Source organism: Copadichromis virginalis, linkage group LG7, assembly GCF_057382275.1.
Source record: "Copadichromis virginalis isolate Kocher_CV1m ecotype Utaka linkage group LG7, C_Virginalis_male_GT1.1, whole genome shotgun sequence".
NCBI classification, from domain to species: Eukaryota; Metazoa; Chordata; class Actinopteri; order Cichliformes; family Cichlidae; genus Copadichromis; species Copadichromis virginalis.
The window spans coordinates 50,731,427-50,749,319 of record NC_140624.1 but is presented as its reverse complement, the minus strand read 5'-3'; the positions used below and the strand labels follow the sequence as shown (position 1 = coordinate 50,749,319).

The following is a 17,893-nucleotide window of genomic DNA, read 5'->3' as shown; positions in this document are numbered from 1 at the left end:
GGAAGTATTACCCGAAAACAACCTCGTGCTGTATTGTGGGAAGTGTGCCCCTAACAAACATGGCTGACACCTTTGGAGACGGTTTGTTCAGCGTGTTTGACGATGAACAACAAAATACCACAAATAAAAAAGTACCGTCGAGTGTGGCGGCAGAACCGGGGTAAATATGTATTTTCTGGAGAAAAATTTTGTGTTTGTTTTGGAAAGTTTTTTTCTCCGCGAGGACGGTAGTGCCATGGGTGCTCGTGCCAGTCATAGTAACAGCCATTGGTTCGTTAAAGAAACACCGGACAAAAAAAGGCTTATTGGGCTTAAAGTTAACAATATTATGGCATATATAACTCTGAGCCCATTTCTCTTGAACACGAGTTTGTAGCTAAGTGTTTGTGTGCCCTTCATTGGTGAATCGTGCATGTTGGCTAACAGCTCGTGTGTTTCTGCTCTCTATAGGAAAGCTGCAGCCAAAAATGAAACAGACAGAGATGTCGGTCCGTCTGCCCGAGTCAAGAGAGAGGCAGACAGTGATGGTGGAGAGGAAGTGGTGTTTGTGAAGAAACCTCGACATGAGGCAGTTTCGGCGAATGAACTGAAGTAAGAAGGGAAGCTTTGTTGTGTTCATGCAGGGTGTTAGTGGACACAGTTATTAAAATGCTCAGCAGCATAAAAAAAGTGATGTAAAACCAGCTTCATATTATTAGAAATATTTAAATTATCCCTGCTTGTGAATGTTTATCCACGCATTTATCATCGAGCAGCTTATCCCAGGTCTCATAGCATGAGATTAGATTAGATTAGATAGAACTTTATTAATCCCTCGGGTGGGTTCCTCTGGGAAATTCGATTTCCAAAAAAGCACAGCACCGACAGAAGTTACAGAGTTACAGAATATTATATATATATATACACACACACACACACACACACACACACACACACACACACACACACATATATATATATATATATATATATATATATATATATATATATATATATATATACAGAGACAATATAAATAAAATATACAAAGGGGATAAATAGAATAAATAGGAATAAAAAATAAAAATACAAGTGAATTGCACATTTCAAGTATTGAGGTCTATTGCACTGTTGACTATTTACAAAAGTATTGCACAAAAGGTATTGCACAGTGAGGTGAAGAGGCACTACAGCTTAGTTGTTCCCCCCTCCTTTGTCCTCCTGTTTCCCCTCCCTCTCCCCTCCAGAGAGGAGTTAAACAGTCTGATGGCGTGTGGGACAAAGGAGTTTTTAAGTCTGTTAGTTCTTGTCTTTGGGAGAAGCAACCTGTCACTGAACAGACTCTTCTGGTTGTTAATGGCCGTGTGCAGAGGATGCCTGGCATTGTCCATAATGTCCATCAGTTTCTTTAGTGTCCTTTTCTCTACCACTGTCACCAGAGTGTCCAGCTTCATGCCGACCACAGAGCTAGCCCTCCTGATCAGTTTTTCCAGCCTGGATGAGTCCTTCTTTGCTGTGCTGCTCCCCCAGCACACCACAGCATAGAAAAGTACTCCAGCAACCACCGACTGGTAAAACATCCTCAGGAGCTTCCTGCAGATGTTAAAAGACCTCAGCCTCCTGAGGAAGTACAGTCGGCTTTGGGCTTTTTTATACAGGTGCTCTGTGTTGCATGACCAGTCCAGTTTATTGTCCACCCACAGCCCGAGGTACTTGTACTTGTTGACCACCTCCTCCCCCTCTATCTGAACCGGCAGTGGACCTGCTCTAGACCTCCCGAAGTCCACAACCAGTTCCTTAGTCTTTGAGGTGTTGAGTTGCAGGTGGTTTGTGTGACTCCATGCGACAAAGTTCCTCACCAGACTTCTGTACTCCTCTTCCTGATCATCCCAGATACACCCCATGATGGCTGTGTCGTCTGCAAACTTCTGAATGTGGCATAATTCAGAGTTGTAGCAGAAGTCAGAGGTGTACAGGGTGAAGAGATGTGGGTTACCCCTTGCACATATCACCAGTCTATCACAGGGCTTACATATGATTGTCATATTCTAATTAGAAATATAGGAGGTGTCATCATCAAAATGTTATTTCAGATGTTCTCTGAGAAGGTCTCCTCTACACCAATGAAGTGAAAATGTGAAGGAAAGAGAATGCAACCTGCAACTGGATAAAATGTCATCCTCTTCCTCCTCACCTGCGCTCCGAAGAGCGCGCTCTAACACATGAAAATGTGCATAATTATGCTTATTATTCCTGATATCATCACAGTTATTGTCAGCATATTAGACATAGAACCTTCCTGTCTCCGGACAGCTGACAGGACCCAGCTAAACAACAAGAGCTGGTTATAAGCTCACATTATGCCAGTTAATGTCAGGCTTGAGTGTCGTTTTCCACACGAATCACACTTTCCCTCTGATAAACATTTTGATTATGTGAGTTCATTCACATCAGAGTTTGTTCTATTTCTTCTTTCTTTTTTCAGTCTTGCAGAATTTATGCCTCAGGTGAAGGTGGAGCAAGTGGAAACAGTGGAAGGATGTTCACATGAGGTAAAGAAAATCTGTTGTTTTTTGTTTGGTTTTTTAAGAATTTTATTCATTTTTAAATAAACAAGCAGAAAAAATAGTGATGATAACTGTTGCCATTTCTGTACTTCCCTGACAGGTTGCTCTTCCTGCCAGTGAGGAATATAAACCTCTGAAACCACGAGTGGGAAAAGCAGCCAAGGTATAAGGGGCCTTAGTCTGAGTTTTCACGAACTGACATTACCGTGGGATTGCTTTCCTTTTGTTCTGATACATCTTACTCGTCTTGCAGGAGTACCCTTTCGTTCTCGATCCCTTCCAGCGGGAGGCCATATTATGTATTGACAACAACCAGTCTGTGCTTGTGTCTGCACACACCTCTGCAGGGAAGACTGTTTGTGCTGAGTAAGTGTCATCAGTAAACAATTTATACTGAGCGATCACATTTTTCCTCATTCCAGTTGATTATATTTGGCTAAAATACAGCTTAGAATTTAAACTCAAACTACAGAAAATGTGATGCTGACCATTAACAGTTTATAGAGACTAGAGATGATACTCACTGTTGTGCTGTATCAGTGCCTTCTTGGTAAATGTACTGACACGCTGGAAAGCAGCACTGAGAGATATTATGAACCCTTATAGCCCACTGATTGGTCATAACACTGAACCAAAACAAAACAGGTATTCTAAACATTTTTCATTTAATATGAACTAAAACATGAAGACTGGTCAGCAATTGTGCTCAGTAGGTGTTCATAGTTCTTTAAAAACATTTTTTAATGGCTTTCTCTGATATCTTTCTGCAGATATGCCATTGCGCTGGCTCTCAGGGAGAAGCAGAGAGTGATCTTCACCAGCCCCATCAAGGCTCTCTCCAACCAGAAGTACAGAGAGATGTACGAAGAGTTTCAAGATGTAGGACTGATGACAGGTGACGTCACCATCAACCCCACTGCCTCTTGCCTCGTCATGACAACAGAGGTAAAAAAAAAACAATTTTGTGTGGAGTTGAGACATTATTACATTTGCTAGTTATATCCTTATTGAAGAGTGTTTTTTGATGCTGCTCAATCCAGAGGTCGGTCAATGATAAACTTCTTCTCTCCCAGATTCTGAGGAGCATGCTGTACCGAGGCTCTGAGATCATGAGGGAAGTGGCGTGGGTCATCTTCGATGAGATCCATTACATGAGAGACACGGGTGGGTATAAAATAGAAAAGTGATGCAGACGATCTGTAAAATTACAGATCAGTGTGTTTTGAACATCCAAGAATCAAATAGATTTTCTCCTGGGTACAAACAGAATTCATGAGTAAGTTATGGATGGATACTTGACTTGGATCCCTCACACAGTGACTCGCTGCAACATTAGCATTCTATTACAGCATCACATTCAAATTCAGTGAGCCCTTTAGAACAACCCTTTCATTTTATTTCTACAAAGGCAGACTGCATGGCTTTAGGAATGATTTTACACACCTGCAGTAACACCAGAAATGTCTGAATTCAAAGATTAGGTGTGGACCCGCAGCTTTCAATTGTCCATACAATATATGTTCTAAGATTACTAATACGCTGTTGAAAAAAAATTGCACATGGCATGTTGTCAAATTAAATATATATATTTGAAATAGAGAAAACGCAGGAAAGTAAACACGTTAACATGTTTTCTAGCGATTTATTTCCTGCAGTCTGGTGCAGTTGAGGCCGTGAATGAAAATGGAAGCAAAGTAAAACAATTGCATGAAAAATCAGTGTTTATACCTTCTTTGTCGACTTTTCATTTACTGATTTCTCAACAGCAGCACTTAAGGCTCAGTTGAATTAAAGTTTATTTTAACCCTGTGGTTAAAAAAATGTCACATGATGGCTTTTGGTTGGTAACACGTCTCACTGGTCTGTGTATTTCAGAGCGTGGCGTGGTTTGGGAGGAGACCATCATTCTTCTTCCCGATAATGTGCATTATGTTTTCCTGTCAGCCACCATCCCCAATGCCAAACAGTTTGCTGAGTGGATTTGTCACTTACACAAGCAGGTGGGATGTTGTACTGCCTCATAGTATAATTAAAGTTCTTATAATGTCCCTAAGTGAGAAGGTGACAGTTTAAATGAGTGACTTAGGGTAGTTTTTCTTGTTTATTGATTTATGCTTTTCTAATGTCTCCTGTAGCCATGCCATGTGGTCTACACAGACTACCGCCCCACTCCACTGCAACACTATATCTTTCCAGCAGGGGGTGATGGACTCCACCTGGTTGTTGATGAAAATGTAAGGACACGTGGAAACAACACTCATTAGGGCTTTTCAGAAGAAATGAATGAATAACTCTTTGGACTCGGCTTCATCTCCTTCACTGATAATTCTGCTTTACACAAGTGGGGCTAAAATAACAATTTGTGTATTCTAAATCTGGATGCACCAATTAGAAACAGCTGCTATAAGGTAATGTATAATTCAGGACGTTTTTTTGTGTTTGTATTTTTCTCCAGGGAGAATTCAGAGAGGACAATTTCAACACAGCTATGCAGGTGCTGAGAGATGCTGGGGATTCTGGGGGCAGCAGCGGAGGTGCCAAGTGGGATCCAAAAGGAAGGAAAGGAGGCACTAAAGGTGTGTGGGTTTGCTGGATTTTAATGTAAAAATCTTTGATTCAGTAATTCATATAAGATTGCATGTCTTTGTACTTTAATCAGGCCCATCAAGCGTGTTCAAGATAGTGAAGATGATCATGGAGAGGAACTTCCAGCCAGTGATTATTTTCAGCTTCAGTAAGAAAGAGTGTGAGGCCTATGCTCTGCAGGTGGCTAAACTGGACTTTAACAGAGGTATGTGCATTCCTGGAAACTCTAATCTGTGTGTGTGTGTCAGTATTTTCCCCACGAAAGCGTGCGCCATGTCTCTGGTGAGAGTAGCAGTATAGTCAGTCAAGTTAAGTTGTTTGCAGTCATGAAAGCACCGATAGACTTTGAGAAGGTCTTTGCAAACGTGCTGTTTGATAAGTGCAATGTGTGAATAATTGAAAGTTTACTGCTGACACCTAAGCTGATAGATTAATATCAAAGGATGTGTTTCTGGCATTTGGCTTGTAGCTCTGTGTGCTGAATGAGGTGAGGTCAGACTCTTTGTCAGTCAAGTTCTGAATATTACAGATTAAAAGCTTATTTTTTTCCTCTAATAAGAATAGAAATGATTGACTTTTTATAATTTGATCATGAGAATATTATTATACAGTGATGTTGCTTTTTTTGACCAATAGCTTCACTGCATTTGTCACTTATGAGGTGTCAGGTCACAAGACCAGTCAGTGAGCAGATTTTTGAGATGGCAAATGGATTTTCTTTGCCAACTGAAACATCAACACCACCTGTTTTTGTGACAAACTGTTCAGAGAGCGGGGGAAGAAGATGAGATTTGGCAAATAAATCAACATTGCTAAATTGTTGGCAGGGAATGTAATTTTATCCTCCTCACCCAGTGAGTGCCATCAGTGTAGCTTATTGTGCCTTCACCGTTGGTGCTGCTGTTTGGTCCAGTGGATAAGTGGAGGAGTTGGTTCATAAGAATAAATCTCCGCATGATTGGAGACAGTCCAGCAGCAGACTGAGCTTGGCTCACATCCACCTGCTCCAAGTCAAACATGCTCGTCAAATCTTAAGTGGGAGATCTTTTCCTTCCCCATTTCAGTTTGTTTTTTCTGCCCAGTGACATTATTGTAAATGAGAAGGTTTGTTTTCACACTGAGCTGTTCCAGCACTGAAATCCAGTGCAGATCGCCAAACATTTATCAGTATTGCACAAAACAAATGGAGACACTGTGCCAAAGACAGTTCCTCATTTTCACAAGTTTCTTGTGTTCTTGTGGTTTCAGTAAAGCTTTTGTTTTTTGTTTTTCTTAAGAAAAATTGTAGATACTGAGATAATTTCAGTAGATCGGAGAAAAAGGGTATATCCACATATATACAGGTCTTATTTAAAATGAGTTTTTTTCCATGTTTGTTTTGAAAAATATCTCTCCACATGAAAATGCAAAACATTTTTGGCATGCTGTTGATGCCGAAGCAACAGGTGGTGATATAACTCTGATCATCTAGAAATGCTGGCCAACCAGAGGCCTACAAACAGTAACACAGCACACAGTCTGACGTCAGAAAAAGGAGATAAAGTTGTCAACACCTTTGATGTTGCAAGACTTGCAAGAAAGAAGTTTTCAGTATTTTATTTGTTTATGCTTTTAGCTACAGCAAAATCCCCTTACAAATGTAATTATTGGACTTGAAGTGGTTCCATGAATAAGGGCCAGTCCACATGGACTGAGATGGACAGAGACCGCCCACCAGCAACAGCAAATACTATAATGTGTTTGGCACAAAAACTCCAAAGTCAACAGAGACTTGCACAATTCCTGAGTGGTTGATGTTTCTCTGTAGGCAATTCCCCAAAACCCCCTATCTCCATTGGTCCACGTTAACCCCACATTTCCCAGGATTAATTATGTGTTGAATAATATTTTAAAATCACTCAAACTTGACTCCTTTCTTTGTTACAGATGATGAGAAACGTCTGGTGGAGGAGGTTTTCAACAATGCAGTGGACTGTCTATCAGATGAGGACAAGAAACTGCCTCAGGTAAGTGTTTCTACATGCTCTCACACTCAGCTTTCTCTGAGCTTGTCAAGGGTTTATTTATTTATTTAAACATGGTTTTTGAACCTGATCTTAACACCTTGTAAAATCTTAGCAAAAAGCTTCACTGTTTCCTCCTGTGATGAGTCCTGTTAAAATCAGTCCTGTACCCAGTAACAGCGTTAGTAGCTGTTATTGGGTACAACACGAGCAACGGCAAAGCACAACCCTACCACACACTTTTCCATTACAAGGGTTATGTTGGTTTTGGTTTCGTCAGCTGTGATCAAAACGGTCACTGAGAGAGAAGTTCAACAGTAATGAGCTTGTTTGTGTTCTTCAGGTCGAGCATGTGCTGCCACTGTTAAAGAGGGGGATAGGGATCCATCATGGAGGCCTACTGCCCATCCTGAAAGAGACCATAGAGATCCTCTTTTCTGAAGGCCTCCTCAAGGTACTGGTGATTCTAACTTTAATGAGATTTGTCTGTCTCTGCAGGACTGAAAATTTCAAAAGTGTGTTTGTAACAGACGTTTAGGGGAAATACTTAATTTGCGCAAAAGTTTAGTACATAGTCATATTAATGGATTTGATGAATATGTTGACATGGAATCCTTGAGAGAGTCTGTTCAAGTGTAATTAAAACTAATCTTTAAAGTAACCAGTCGTCCAGTTCATGATAATGTGTGCCTATCTTCAGTCTTGTCTTCAGTCTTTTTACTTTAACTACAGAGTTACACTTTAGCTGTTGGTCATTTCTGGTTGTTATGGCAGTAACACTGTGAAATGAAGAAAATGTGCTAAAATGGAGGCAAATAAAAGAACATAATTAGAAATACTCTTACATCTGGAGAAGCAGATGTTTCAGCGTGTTGTAATCCAGACTTAGACACAAGTCAGGTAATTATTAAAGGCTTTTTATCACAACTTTAAGATTTAGTCAATGCAGACTGGAAACTTGTCACAAACCAATAGAAATGGTTTGTGACAAGTTTCCAAACTTTACGGGAAATCCTGCTTTTGTGTTGGTTTTTCTTTTTGTTTGATTGTTTTTTAAGATTTATGCCTGATCGGCTGTTCTTGGCGGCTCCAATCTTTTTGCACTTGAAAGAAAATGGCTTTCCAAATGTTTTATGAGGAACACTTTGAACATGTTTATTAGTCCTCGAGGATCAGTGTCTATTTGTAAGTGATAAAATGTAAATATTGAGATGAGCTTAATGCTCCTTATTTCCATTGCAGGCCTTGTTTGCCACAGAGACATTCGCCATGGGCATCAACATGCCAGCTCGCACTGTGCTCTTCACCAGTGCACGCAAGTTTGATGGCAAGAATCACCGCTTTGTAAGTTCACGCAGTCAAACACAATGGTCTCCCCCTCTTTTATGTCTTTAATACAGAATTTTCTCAGCAGCAGTATTAGTATGGATGTTTGGAAAAGTTGCACTTCCAGAAAGATATCTGTCTGTCTATGGCTTCTGTTTGAGGCCAGTAAAATGCAGAGCTCGCCATAAATTGTGCTTTAAAGCTGCTCTGTCAAGTGTGCAGTTGTTATGTAGCATGTTGCTCTGAAGCCTTTATAAGGTCTTCAAGCGTTGCAGCTTGTATTGGCACATAAATAGCCACATATTGTTTACAAGGGGGTGCTCTAGGGATTAAAGAGAATGAGCGAGAGAGAGTGAAACTGCCCTCCAAGAGGTTCATCAGAAACATCTGTTGCCTCTGATGGTGCCAAAACTCCACACAGGCACTCACACTTCACCTTCATTCTTCAAAAAACTCTCTTCCAACTCAAGAGCTGCTCTCAAGAATGTGTGAAATGAAGATCTGATCATTTAAACTCTTGTTTGGTTTTTTTTTGCAAAGAGAGGTAAAAATGTGGAGCTTAGTCAGTGCCATGTGTGATTCAATGAACAGTAGATGAGTGATGTAGATTCATAGCAATGCAGATAATTGCCTAGGCAGTAATTGAATAAATGTGCAGATGTTCAGTGTTTTGTTTTTACCACCTTCATTTATGCTGTTTTAACCAGTTTCTCAGTCGTACATATATTTCACATGTACATAGACGTTCTATAATATAATTTATCTTCCCACCTTGTCTAGATAACATCAGGTGAGTATATCCAGATGTCTGGGCGTGCTGGGAGGAGAGGAATGGACGACAGAGGGATTGTTATTTTCATGGTGGATGAGAAGATGAGCCCAGCTGTGGGTAAACAGCTACTCAAGGTACTGTTAACCAGGCTGCTGCAAATGCTTTTTACCATCACTTTCAGGTTTTTTAGTCCCTAGCATTATTTTAACCACTGAATCCAAAGTTTTAAAAGTGATTCTTAAGTTGTTCTTTGTCAGGAATCGCTGACATTTTAATCATTTTAACCATTTTAATCCTGCTGTGCAGGGCTCTGCAGATCCTTTGAACAGTGCCTTCCACTTAACCTACAACATGGTGCTCAACCTGCTGCGTGTGGAGGAGATCAACCCAGAATACATGCTGGAGAAGTCTTTCTACCAGTTCCAACACTACAGGGCTTTGCCTGGTGTAGTGGAGAGTAAGCATTTCTGTATGCACTTGTTCACACTACACACTTGGGTAGTAACTGACAGACATACAAATATGAACACAAATAGCAATCACGGACTTCAATAGCATGTATATGTATATTTGTAGTATGGTGACTGTTTACAGTGTCATCTTCAGTTGTCTGGTATGAATTACGTGTGATCTAGTTCTAAGATGAATCTAAAATGACTGTTTTTGTGCAGAAATTAAGAAGTTGGAGGAGCAGTACCACACCATTGAGATTCCCAATGAAGAGAGTGTGGTCACTTACTTTAAAATCAGACAGCAGCTGGCCAAACTGAGTAAAGAAATCCAGGAGTTCATCCACAAACCCAAATACTGCTTGCCCTTCTTACAGCCTGGGCGACTTGTCAAGGTACTGCTTTACGCTTAGACCAGCAGTAATAATGGAAGATTTTCACATCATTTAACAAGTCTGTATTTTCATCTGTCAGGTAAAAAATGAGGATGCTGACTTTGGCTGGGGAGTGGTTGTAAACTTTTGCAAGAAGACTAATGTTAAGGTAAGTTAGTGGCACCTGTAGATGAATCCAAGGTCCCGTGGCTATGACTAACACACATTTCCCATTTAGACGACTACAGACTCAGAGCCGCTGTATGTCGTGGAGGTTTTGGTCCACTGTAGTAAGGACAGTGTGAAAGATGCTGCAACTGAAGCTGCTAAACCTGCCGCTCCAGGGGAGACTGGAGAGATGCAGGTGGGTGGAGCAATCGCAAGAACACACATAACTTCATATACACAAATGGGAGCGCCATAATTAAAATCACCTTTTTCTGCCCAGGTGGTTCCAGTGATGCTCCATCTCCTCACTTCTGTCAGCTCAGTTCGTCTTTACATCCCCAAAGACCTGAGGCCCTACGACAACAGACAGCTCATGCTCAAGTCCATACAGGTACAAAGTAGAGCCATTTCTCAAGGTGTTGAAGATATTAGTGTGAATCATTTACATTTTTTTCCCTCCAATCATTTTGTCCACAGGAGGTGCAGAAACGTTTTCCAGATGGTGTTCCTCTGCTTGACCCCATAGATGACATGGGCATCAAAGACCCTGCATTAAAGAAAGTTATTCAGAAGATTGAGGCCTTTGAGCACCGCATGTACACCCATCCCCTGCACAGTGACCCCAACTTGGAATCTGTCTATTCTCTCTGTGAGAAGAAAGCTCTGGTGAGAAACTTTGTCAAATTTCAAGCAATGGGATGTCCTGCTAATTGTCAGGCCTTATGAGAGCATAACTAAATGGTGGCAAACTGGGCTAACCTAGCTTGTAGTGGCATGATTTGCATTTGTGTTTGCCTGGTAAGTGATGTTTGCGTAAGTAAACATCACTGTCACTGGGGTATCCACTGTGTCAGCTGTAAACTAGTAAGCGTGAGTAATGCTATGCGGTAGGGAACAACTATGTGGCTGGTTTTAACCAGTTGCCTCATCACACCGCTGATCAAGAGTGTGAAAATAAAGAGTGTGAGAATTAGCTGCCTGAAGGCTAGGACTGAGTTAATGAGTGTGGGTATTGGTCTCCAGTTTGCCATTTTTATTTATAACCTGTTGTTCTTTGCTTTTTCTCTGACTTGGTAATGGTTTTGATCATGGCTTCTCTGGAAGCGACTCTGAGCACTGTTTCAGTGAATTCAAAGGTTCTTACACTGTTGAACACTTTGTTACTACCCTGTGGGGCCGTATATCGCAACAAGGTACTAACAAAGTATTTAGTTGTCTATCACCTTTGTGTTGGAACAAAACATCACTTTTGGTTAGGGTTATTTATTGGTAGCTTTGATTGATATTGGGGTGTATTGTCTATACCACAACAGGTTACTATAACAAATAACAGCTAAACACTCTAATTTCTCAATGTTTGAACTTTCCTGTTTATCTACAAAAAGTACCTTTTGTTAGATGAGACTTGATTTCTTTTTATTGGATTTTTCTGTTCAGTTGTGGTCAAATATGTACATACAGGCAAACAGGAAAAATGACCGCTTGTGAATGTTATTCCTACATTCAGAGGTCCAGTAAATTTAATTTTGCTTTCTTTGAACACCAAAATGAAACAAAACTGCTGCTAATCCTCAGGTTCATCTTTTTATTGGTTTTTACAGATGCTACCATTTCTGATGTCTCATTTATATTATTTGTTTAGCCAAACAGGTAGCACTGGCTGAACTCAGCACATCTTACAGATGCACAAGCACTAAAAAGTCTTAGCTTTAGCTTTAAGTGTTCCTGTGATGTCACTTATCTTTACCAACACATCCAGTCACCATTACAGAGAAGTCTTTGCTTCTGTCTTTGATCGATGAGCAGTGCTGGTGAAGTCTTTGTGTGTGTGTGTTAAACACAGTAGAAGAGGTTGAAGTGGATAAATTAAATAGTTGGTATGAGATAAGCATGCACATGAACATCTGATGCAATTGTCTTTCACATTCCTCTTCATCACTCTGCAGCTAAAGTTGCTTGAAGTTTTCTGATGTGCTAAACTGGAACCTATCACACAGCTTTTTGAGACTTTAAGAAACCCTGAAATCAAAGTTCAACAAGTTAAAAATGAAGAAATTTGCATAACATAACTGTGTGTGTGTGTTTCAGATCGCAGCAGATGTTCGAACAGCCAAGCGAGACCTCAAAAAAGCGCGAACCATCTTGCAGATGGACCAGCTGAAGTGCAGAAAGAGAGTTCTTCGAAGACTTGGCTTTGCCAGTCCCTCTGACGTCATTGAGATGAAAGGGCGGGTCGCCTGTGAAATTAGCAGGTAGGGGAGGGCGGGGCACACACACACAAAGCTGGGACAGTGAAGAAAATGTAAATGAACCTGAAAACTTCAGGTTACTTGTGTAACCCCGGCTCTCACAGCAGCATGAGTGAGATGCCTCAGCATGGGATGCACCTGCTTGCGTATTCCTTAAAAGCCTTATTCCATTACAACAATCCTGATTGGCTGATGATTGAAACGACCACGTTGGACAGCCACCCAACCTTATGAAGCTTGCACTACTATGTGGCCTTTTTTTTTTTTTTTTTTTTAAAGATAAGCAGTTTTTCTCACTTCACCCCAGCAAAAAGGGCATCTCACTCATGCTACCCTGAGAACTGGGGTTACGTGAGTTACCTAAAGTTCCTATTCCTAGCTGTTGTTTTGATGTCTTACAATTAGATATTTAGCATAAAAAAGCAGATTCTTACTCCGTGTTCCACCTCACATTTCTTTTATAGCTGCTGTTTTGAAAAGATCAAGATATTGAAGCAAAGTCATTATATAATTAAGTTTCTGTATAAATATCTCCAGTGCCGACGAGCTCCTGCTGACTGAGATGATGTTCAACGGTCTCTTCAATGATCTGACAGTTGAGCAAGCCACCGCCCTGCTGTCCTGCTTTGTCTTCCAGGAAAACGTAGGGACAAACGAACACAAATGCATCACTCACTCGATGTACAAAGATTCATCTTTTCCCGAACACTAAAATAAACACCTTATTCCCATTCCTGTAAGTTCGAGCTGCTTTCACATTCTTGGCTTCTTCTCCTGCTTTACAGTCAAAGCAAACACCAAACTCTCAAAATAGGTTGATCCAGCATCAGCACATGTTTAAACAGACTTTCATTGGTTTCTCATTAGCTCAGTCCTGTGAACGGGAAAATTCTGATCTCAATCCCATATCGGACTGTCTCTTATTAGCCAGCTTCAAATGTTTACACAGCGAATAATGACAAGCAGCTGTCATGTTTCCAATAAATCCGGTGCGCATGTGAGTGCACAGCTGTTGTCTTTAAAGACGACCTGCTGCTATTTTAGCTGTTGATGATGGGGACTTTAGCCAATTAGCATGTTTTTAAAGGACTTCAGCGTTGGTCGGAAGAACACCTGAAAATAAATTGTACATTTGTTACTTATTGAGCCAAGTTCATCACCTTCTCGATAACTTGCAGACGTGAACATACCTCTAATCCTGCACATTAGCTTCTCAGAGGAGCCACCAAACAGATATTCACTGAGATCAAGTGCATGTTAATATTAGTTTGCATCTGCAGACCAAACAGCTGCTCGAATGCAAAATAGCACACTAGAATATGTATAAATACCACCTGACTTCAATACTGCTGTATTGAAAAATAAAAATCCAGACCACAATAAATATTTAAAGAGCAGATGTGGCTGCTTATAAAAGTGATACCGGCACCCTAGGAGGCCCTAAGCTTTCTGATGAAAATAACATTAGTATCTCAAATTGTTGTGAGACGGAGACTTACATTTGATTCTAGGATACTTCGATATACAGTGGAGATCGTGCTTGATTCAATGACTACAAAGTGCCCAGGTACAGTGGCTGTAAAATTAGGCAAAGTCATGACCCCTCCATTACGCTCCTGCCAGTTAGTGAGAGGTGATATGAGCTGCTGATATGCTTTGGTTCCTTGATGAGTCATTTTGTTTTGTGCAACTTTGCAAACCTTATCCATGCTGCCATGTTCTTCCTAAGGGAAGTCACTTTCTCCTTGTAGTCCTTCCATACAAGCATACTTGTTCATTCTTTTTCTAATTTAATTATCATGAAATTTGGGCCTTTAACATGCCAACACTCCCATAGAGTGAGATGCAGCTCTTGGATTTTTTGCAGTTTCCCTGATCATTGCATATTCTGACCTTGCTATGAATTTAGCTTGGATGCCCACCTGGCAACTGTCTTTCCATTTGATAATGAATAATCTTCCTCACTGTAGAAGGATGGACTTCAGATTGTTTGGGAATTTCCTCATAAACCTCCACAAATTTATTTGATGCTTCGCTAAGATAATTACTGATGTCTTTCCTCCTTGTATTCCTCCTGTATTTTCTGAAAAACTTAGACATGCGTGCAGGAGTTATGCTGTATTATGATTTAATAACATTAACATTTATATGGTACTTGTACTAATTATTTAGATGTTGTGTTTTTTTTCCTCCAGGCCAGCGAGATGCCAAAACTAACTGAGCAGCTCGCTGCACCGCTGAGACAGATGCAGGTGAGACGGCATTAGAGTGGAGCTGTATCTTGTTAAATGCGTGAACTTTAGTAGAAATGAAAGCATCACTGTTTCTGTTGTGTTCAGGAATGTGCAAAGCGCATCGCCAAAGTGTCAGCAGACGCCAAGCTGGAGGTGGACGAAGAGAGCTATCTGAACCAATTTAAACCCCACCTAATGGACGTGGTTTATGCCTGGGCCAACGGGGCCACGTTTGCTCAAATCTGCAAAATGACCGACGTCTTTGAAGGTTTGTTACTTCTCTTACAATCTGCAGGTGTTTAATTATTAAGATCACAATTTATTGGTTCCTTTCTCCAGTATTAGGAAATATTTTCTATTTGAGGCAGATTTTGTGGGTCAGATGAGTTATTTGATACAAAGTGAACACATTTACTCTCAAAAAAAGATAGATATATAATCAAAGATTTCTAACACATGTATCTACACTCTGGATTTCTGTTTAGGGAGCATCATCCGTTGCATGCGTCGTCTGGAGGAGGTCCTGAGACAAATGTGCTCTGCATCTAAAGCCATCGGCAACACAGAGCTGGAGAATAAGTTTGCTGAAGGTAGGAAACACATTGCACCAATTTTTCATTTGAATGAATATTAGCTCCCTTTCTAAATGTAGTCTAACATGACAAATCCTTAAAAAGTTGGACATTTTTCACTGTTTTTTGTTGGTTTTTGTTAGATTTATTTTTGTATTGTTAAAACTACATTGATAGTACACCTGTGCATCATAAACTTTATTTAGTGCATGCATTTAGTACATGTATTTAGTGCATGCATTTAGTGCATGTTTTTAACAAACCATTTACGTTTTATGAAGAAGCCAAAACTAGATTCTGTAATTGTTCATGTAAAAGTTGTGACAGAGTTTGAATTGTGTTTCTCTCCCTGCAGGAATAACAAAGATCAAGAGAGACATCGTCTTTGCTGCCAGTCTCTACTTATAGTGTCTTTTAGTGAACCCTGCTCTTTTGTGGTTGTTTGTTTCACTATAGAAGTCATGTGCTTTGTTATTTACCCTTTTTTTAAAAATGTGTAATGCCTTAGTGAACTTAAATTGGTGATTATTCCATTGGCTCCAGCTGAAAGCTCTTTGGGAATGCTAACTGTGCAATCACAGCAACTTCCATAAACACTTTCATCCTGCTGAGGTTTCCCAATCATTGTCCTCACTGTGCGCATCATATATGGTCTGTTTTCACAGTTCATTGAATATGCATGTTTTGTTTTTGCTTAAATGGCAAAAATGTGCATAATTAGACTGATAATTATTTTGTGCTTTGATCTGAGGAGAGCTCATGACATAATACATCAAATACCTGTGTCGATGTTAATAACCCACTTTATTTTTCCGTATTTTTACATGTGTGTACATATTTGACAGTTTTCAATAAACGTCTGTATTTGTTTACATACAGATTATATATAAAAAGCAAACTGTTGTCCATTCACTTGATGCTGATATTAAACAGAAGGTTGTAATAACAGTAGCTGTCCAGCCAAGCAACACAGGACCTGAACTGACAGCCTACTCTGCAGTGCTCTCACCAAACATGGTAGAAACTTCTTCACTTGAATGTTTTTATTTATATATGTATTCAACCTCATCTGGTAGTTTATTGGTTTGAACAGCAGGTGGCGGTGCTACATAAAACGTACATGAGATTCAAACACCCCACCAGTTCATGCGTGTGAGCACTGAGCCAGCAATCTAACTCAACCACCATCGGGCTCTTAAATTTAGGGGGGGGGGGGGCTCTGCTTCTGATGTTTTTAATAAAGTGTATATGCTGGAATTGGATCACATGTTTCATTATAATATTCATCTGGAAGTTCATTGGTTTGAACAGCAGGTTGCGGTGTTTCTTGATATTCAGATACACCCCAGCTCACGCGCTCAAAACCCGCTTCCAAAACCACTACCACACAAACGAAGTGAAGCTGCAAAATAATAAGCAACTGAAGCTTTAACATTGATAAACATCAGTATGCTGTGCTTTGCGTGTCAAAGTAAACATGTACAGTGGGGCAAAAAAGTATTTAGTCAGCCACCGATTGTGCAAGTTCCCCCACTTAAAATGATGACAGAGGTCAGTAATTTGCACCAGAGGTACACTTCAACTGTGAGAGACAGAATGTGAAAAAAAAGTCCATGAATTCACATGGTAGGATTTGTAAAGAATTTATTTGTAAATTAGGGTGGAAAATAAGTATTTGGTCACCTCAAACAAGGAAAATCTCTGGCTCTCACAGACCTGTAACGTCTTCTGTAAGACACTTTTCTGTCCTCCACTCGTTACCTGTATGAATGGCACCTGTTTGAACTCATCATCTGTATAAAAGACACCTGTCCACAGCCTCAAACAGTCAGACTCCAAACTCCGCCATGGCCAAGACCAAAGAGCTCTCGAAGGACACCAGGAAAAGTATTGTAGACCTGCACCAGACTGGGAAGAGTGAATCTACAATAGGCAAGCAGCTTGGTGTGAAAAAATCAACTGTGGGAGCAATCATCAGAAAATGGAAGACATACAAGACCACTGATAATCTCCCTCGATCTGGGGCTCCACGCAAGATCTCATCCCGTGGGGTCAAAATGATCATGAGAACGGTGAGCAAAGATCCCAGAACCACACGGGGGGACCTGGTGAATGACCTGCAGAGAGCTGGGACCAAAGTAACAAAGGTCACCATCAGTAACACACTACAACGGCAGGGAATCAAATCCCGCAGTGCCAGACGTGTTCCGCTGCTGAAGCCAGTGCATGTCCAGGCCCGTCTGAAGTTTGCCAGAGAGCACATGGATGATACAGCAGAGGATTGGGAGAATGTCATGTGGTCAGATGAAACCAAAGTAGAACTTTTTGGTATAAACTCAACTCGTGGTGTTTGGAGGAAGAAGAATACTGAGTTGCATCCCAAGAACACCATACCTACTGTGAAGCATGGGGGTGGAAACATCATGCTATGGGGCTGTTTTTCTGCCAAGGGGACAGGACGACTGATCCGTGTTAAGGACAGAATGAATGGGGCCATGTATCGTGAGATTTTGAGCCAAAACCTCCTTCCATCAGTGAGAACTTTGAAGATGAAACGAGGCTGGGTCTTCCAACATGACAATGATCCAAAACACACCGCCCGGGCAACAAAGGA

At 40.6% G+C, this 17,893-nt stretch overlaps 1 protein-coding gene across 1 annotated transcript; it reads left to right on the top strand.

Annotated features, from left to right (window-relative positions):
• Positions 1-17: 17 nt before the first annotated feature.
• On the top strand, positions 18-16,539 carry mtrex (Mtr4 exosome RNA helicase). The gene is made up of 27 exons (XM_085464006.1): positions 18-160; positions 451-591; positions 2,465-2,531; positions 2,647-2,709; positions 2,800-2,912; positions 3,317-3,491; positions 3,620-3,710; positions 4,422-4,546; positions 4,682-4,780; positions 5,002-5,122; positions 5,206-5,337; positions 7,059-7,138; positions 7,479-7,589; positions 8,378-8,479; positions 9,242-9,367; positions 9,540-9,690; positions 9,905-10,077; positions 10,157-10,225; positions 10,295-10,420; positions 10,505-10,615; positions 10,702-10,890; positions 12,313-12,476; positions 13,011-13,116; positions 14,669-14,725; positions 14,813-14,975; positions 15,193-15,297; positions 15,635-16,539. The coding sequence occupies exons 1-27, from the start codon at positions 60-62 to the stop codon at positions 15,685-15,687; spliced, it is 3,114 nt and encodes a 1,037-aa protein (XP_085320132.1). The 5' UTR covers positions 18-59; the 3' UTR covers positions 15,688-16,539.
• Positions 16,540-17,893: the final 1,354 nt, after the last annotated feature.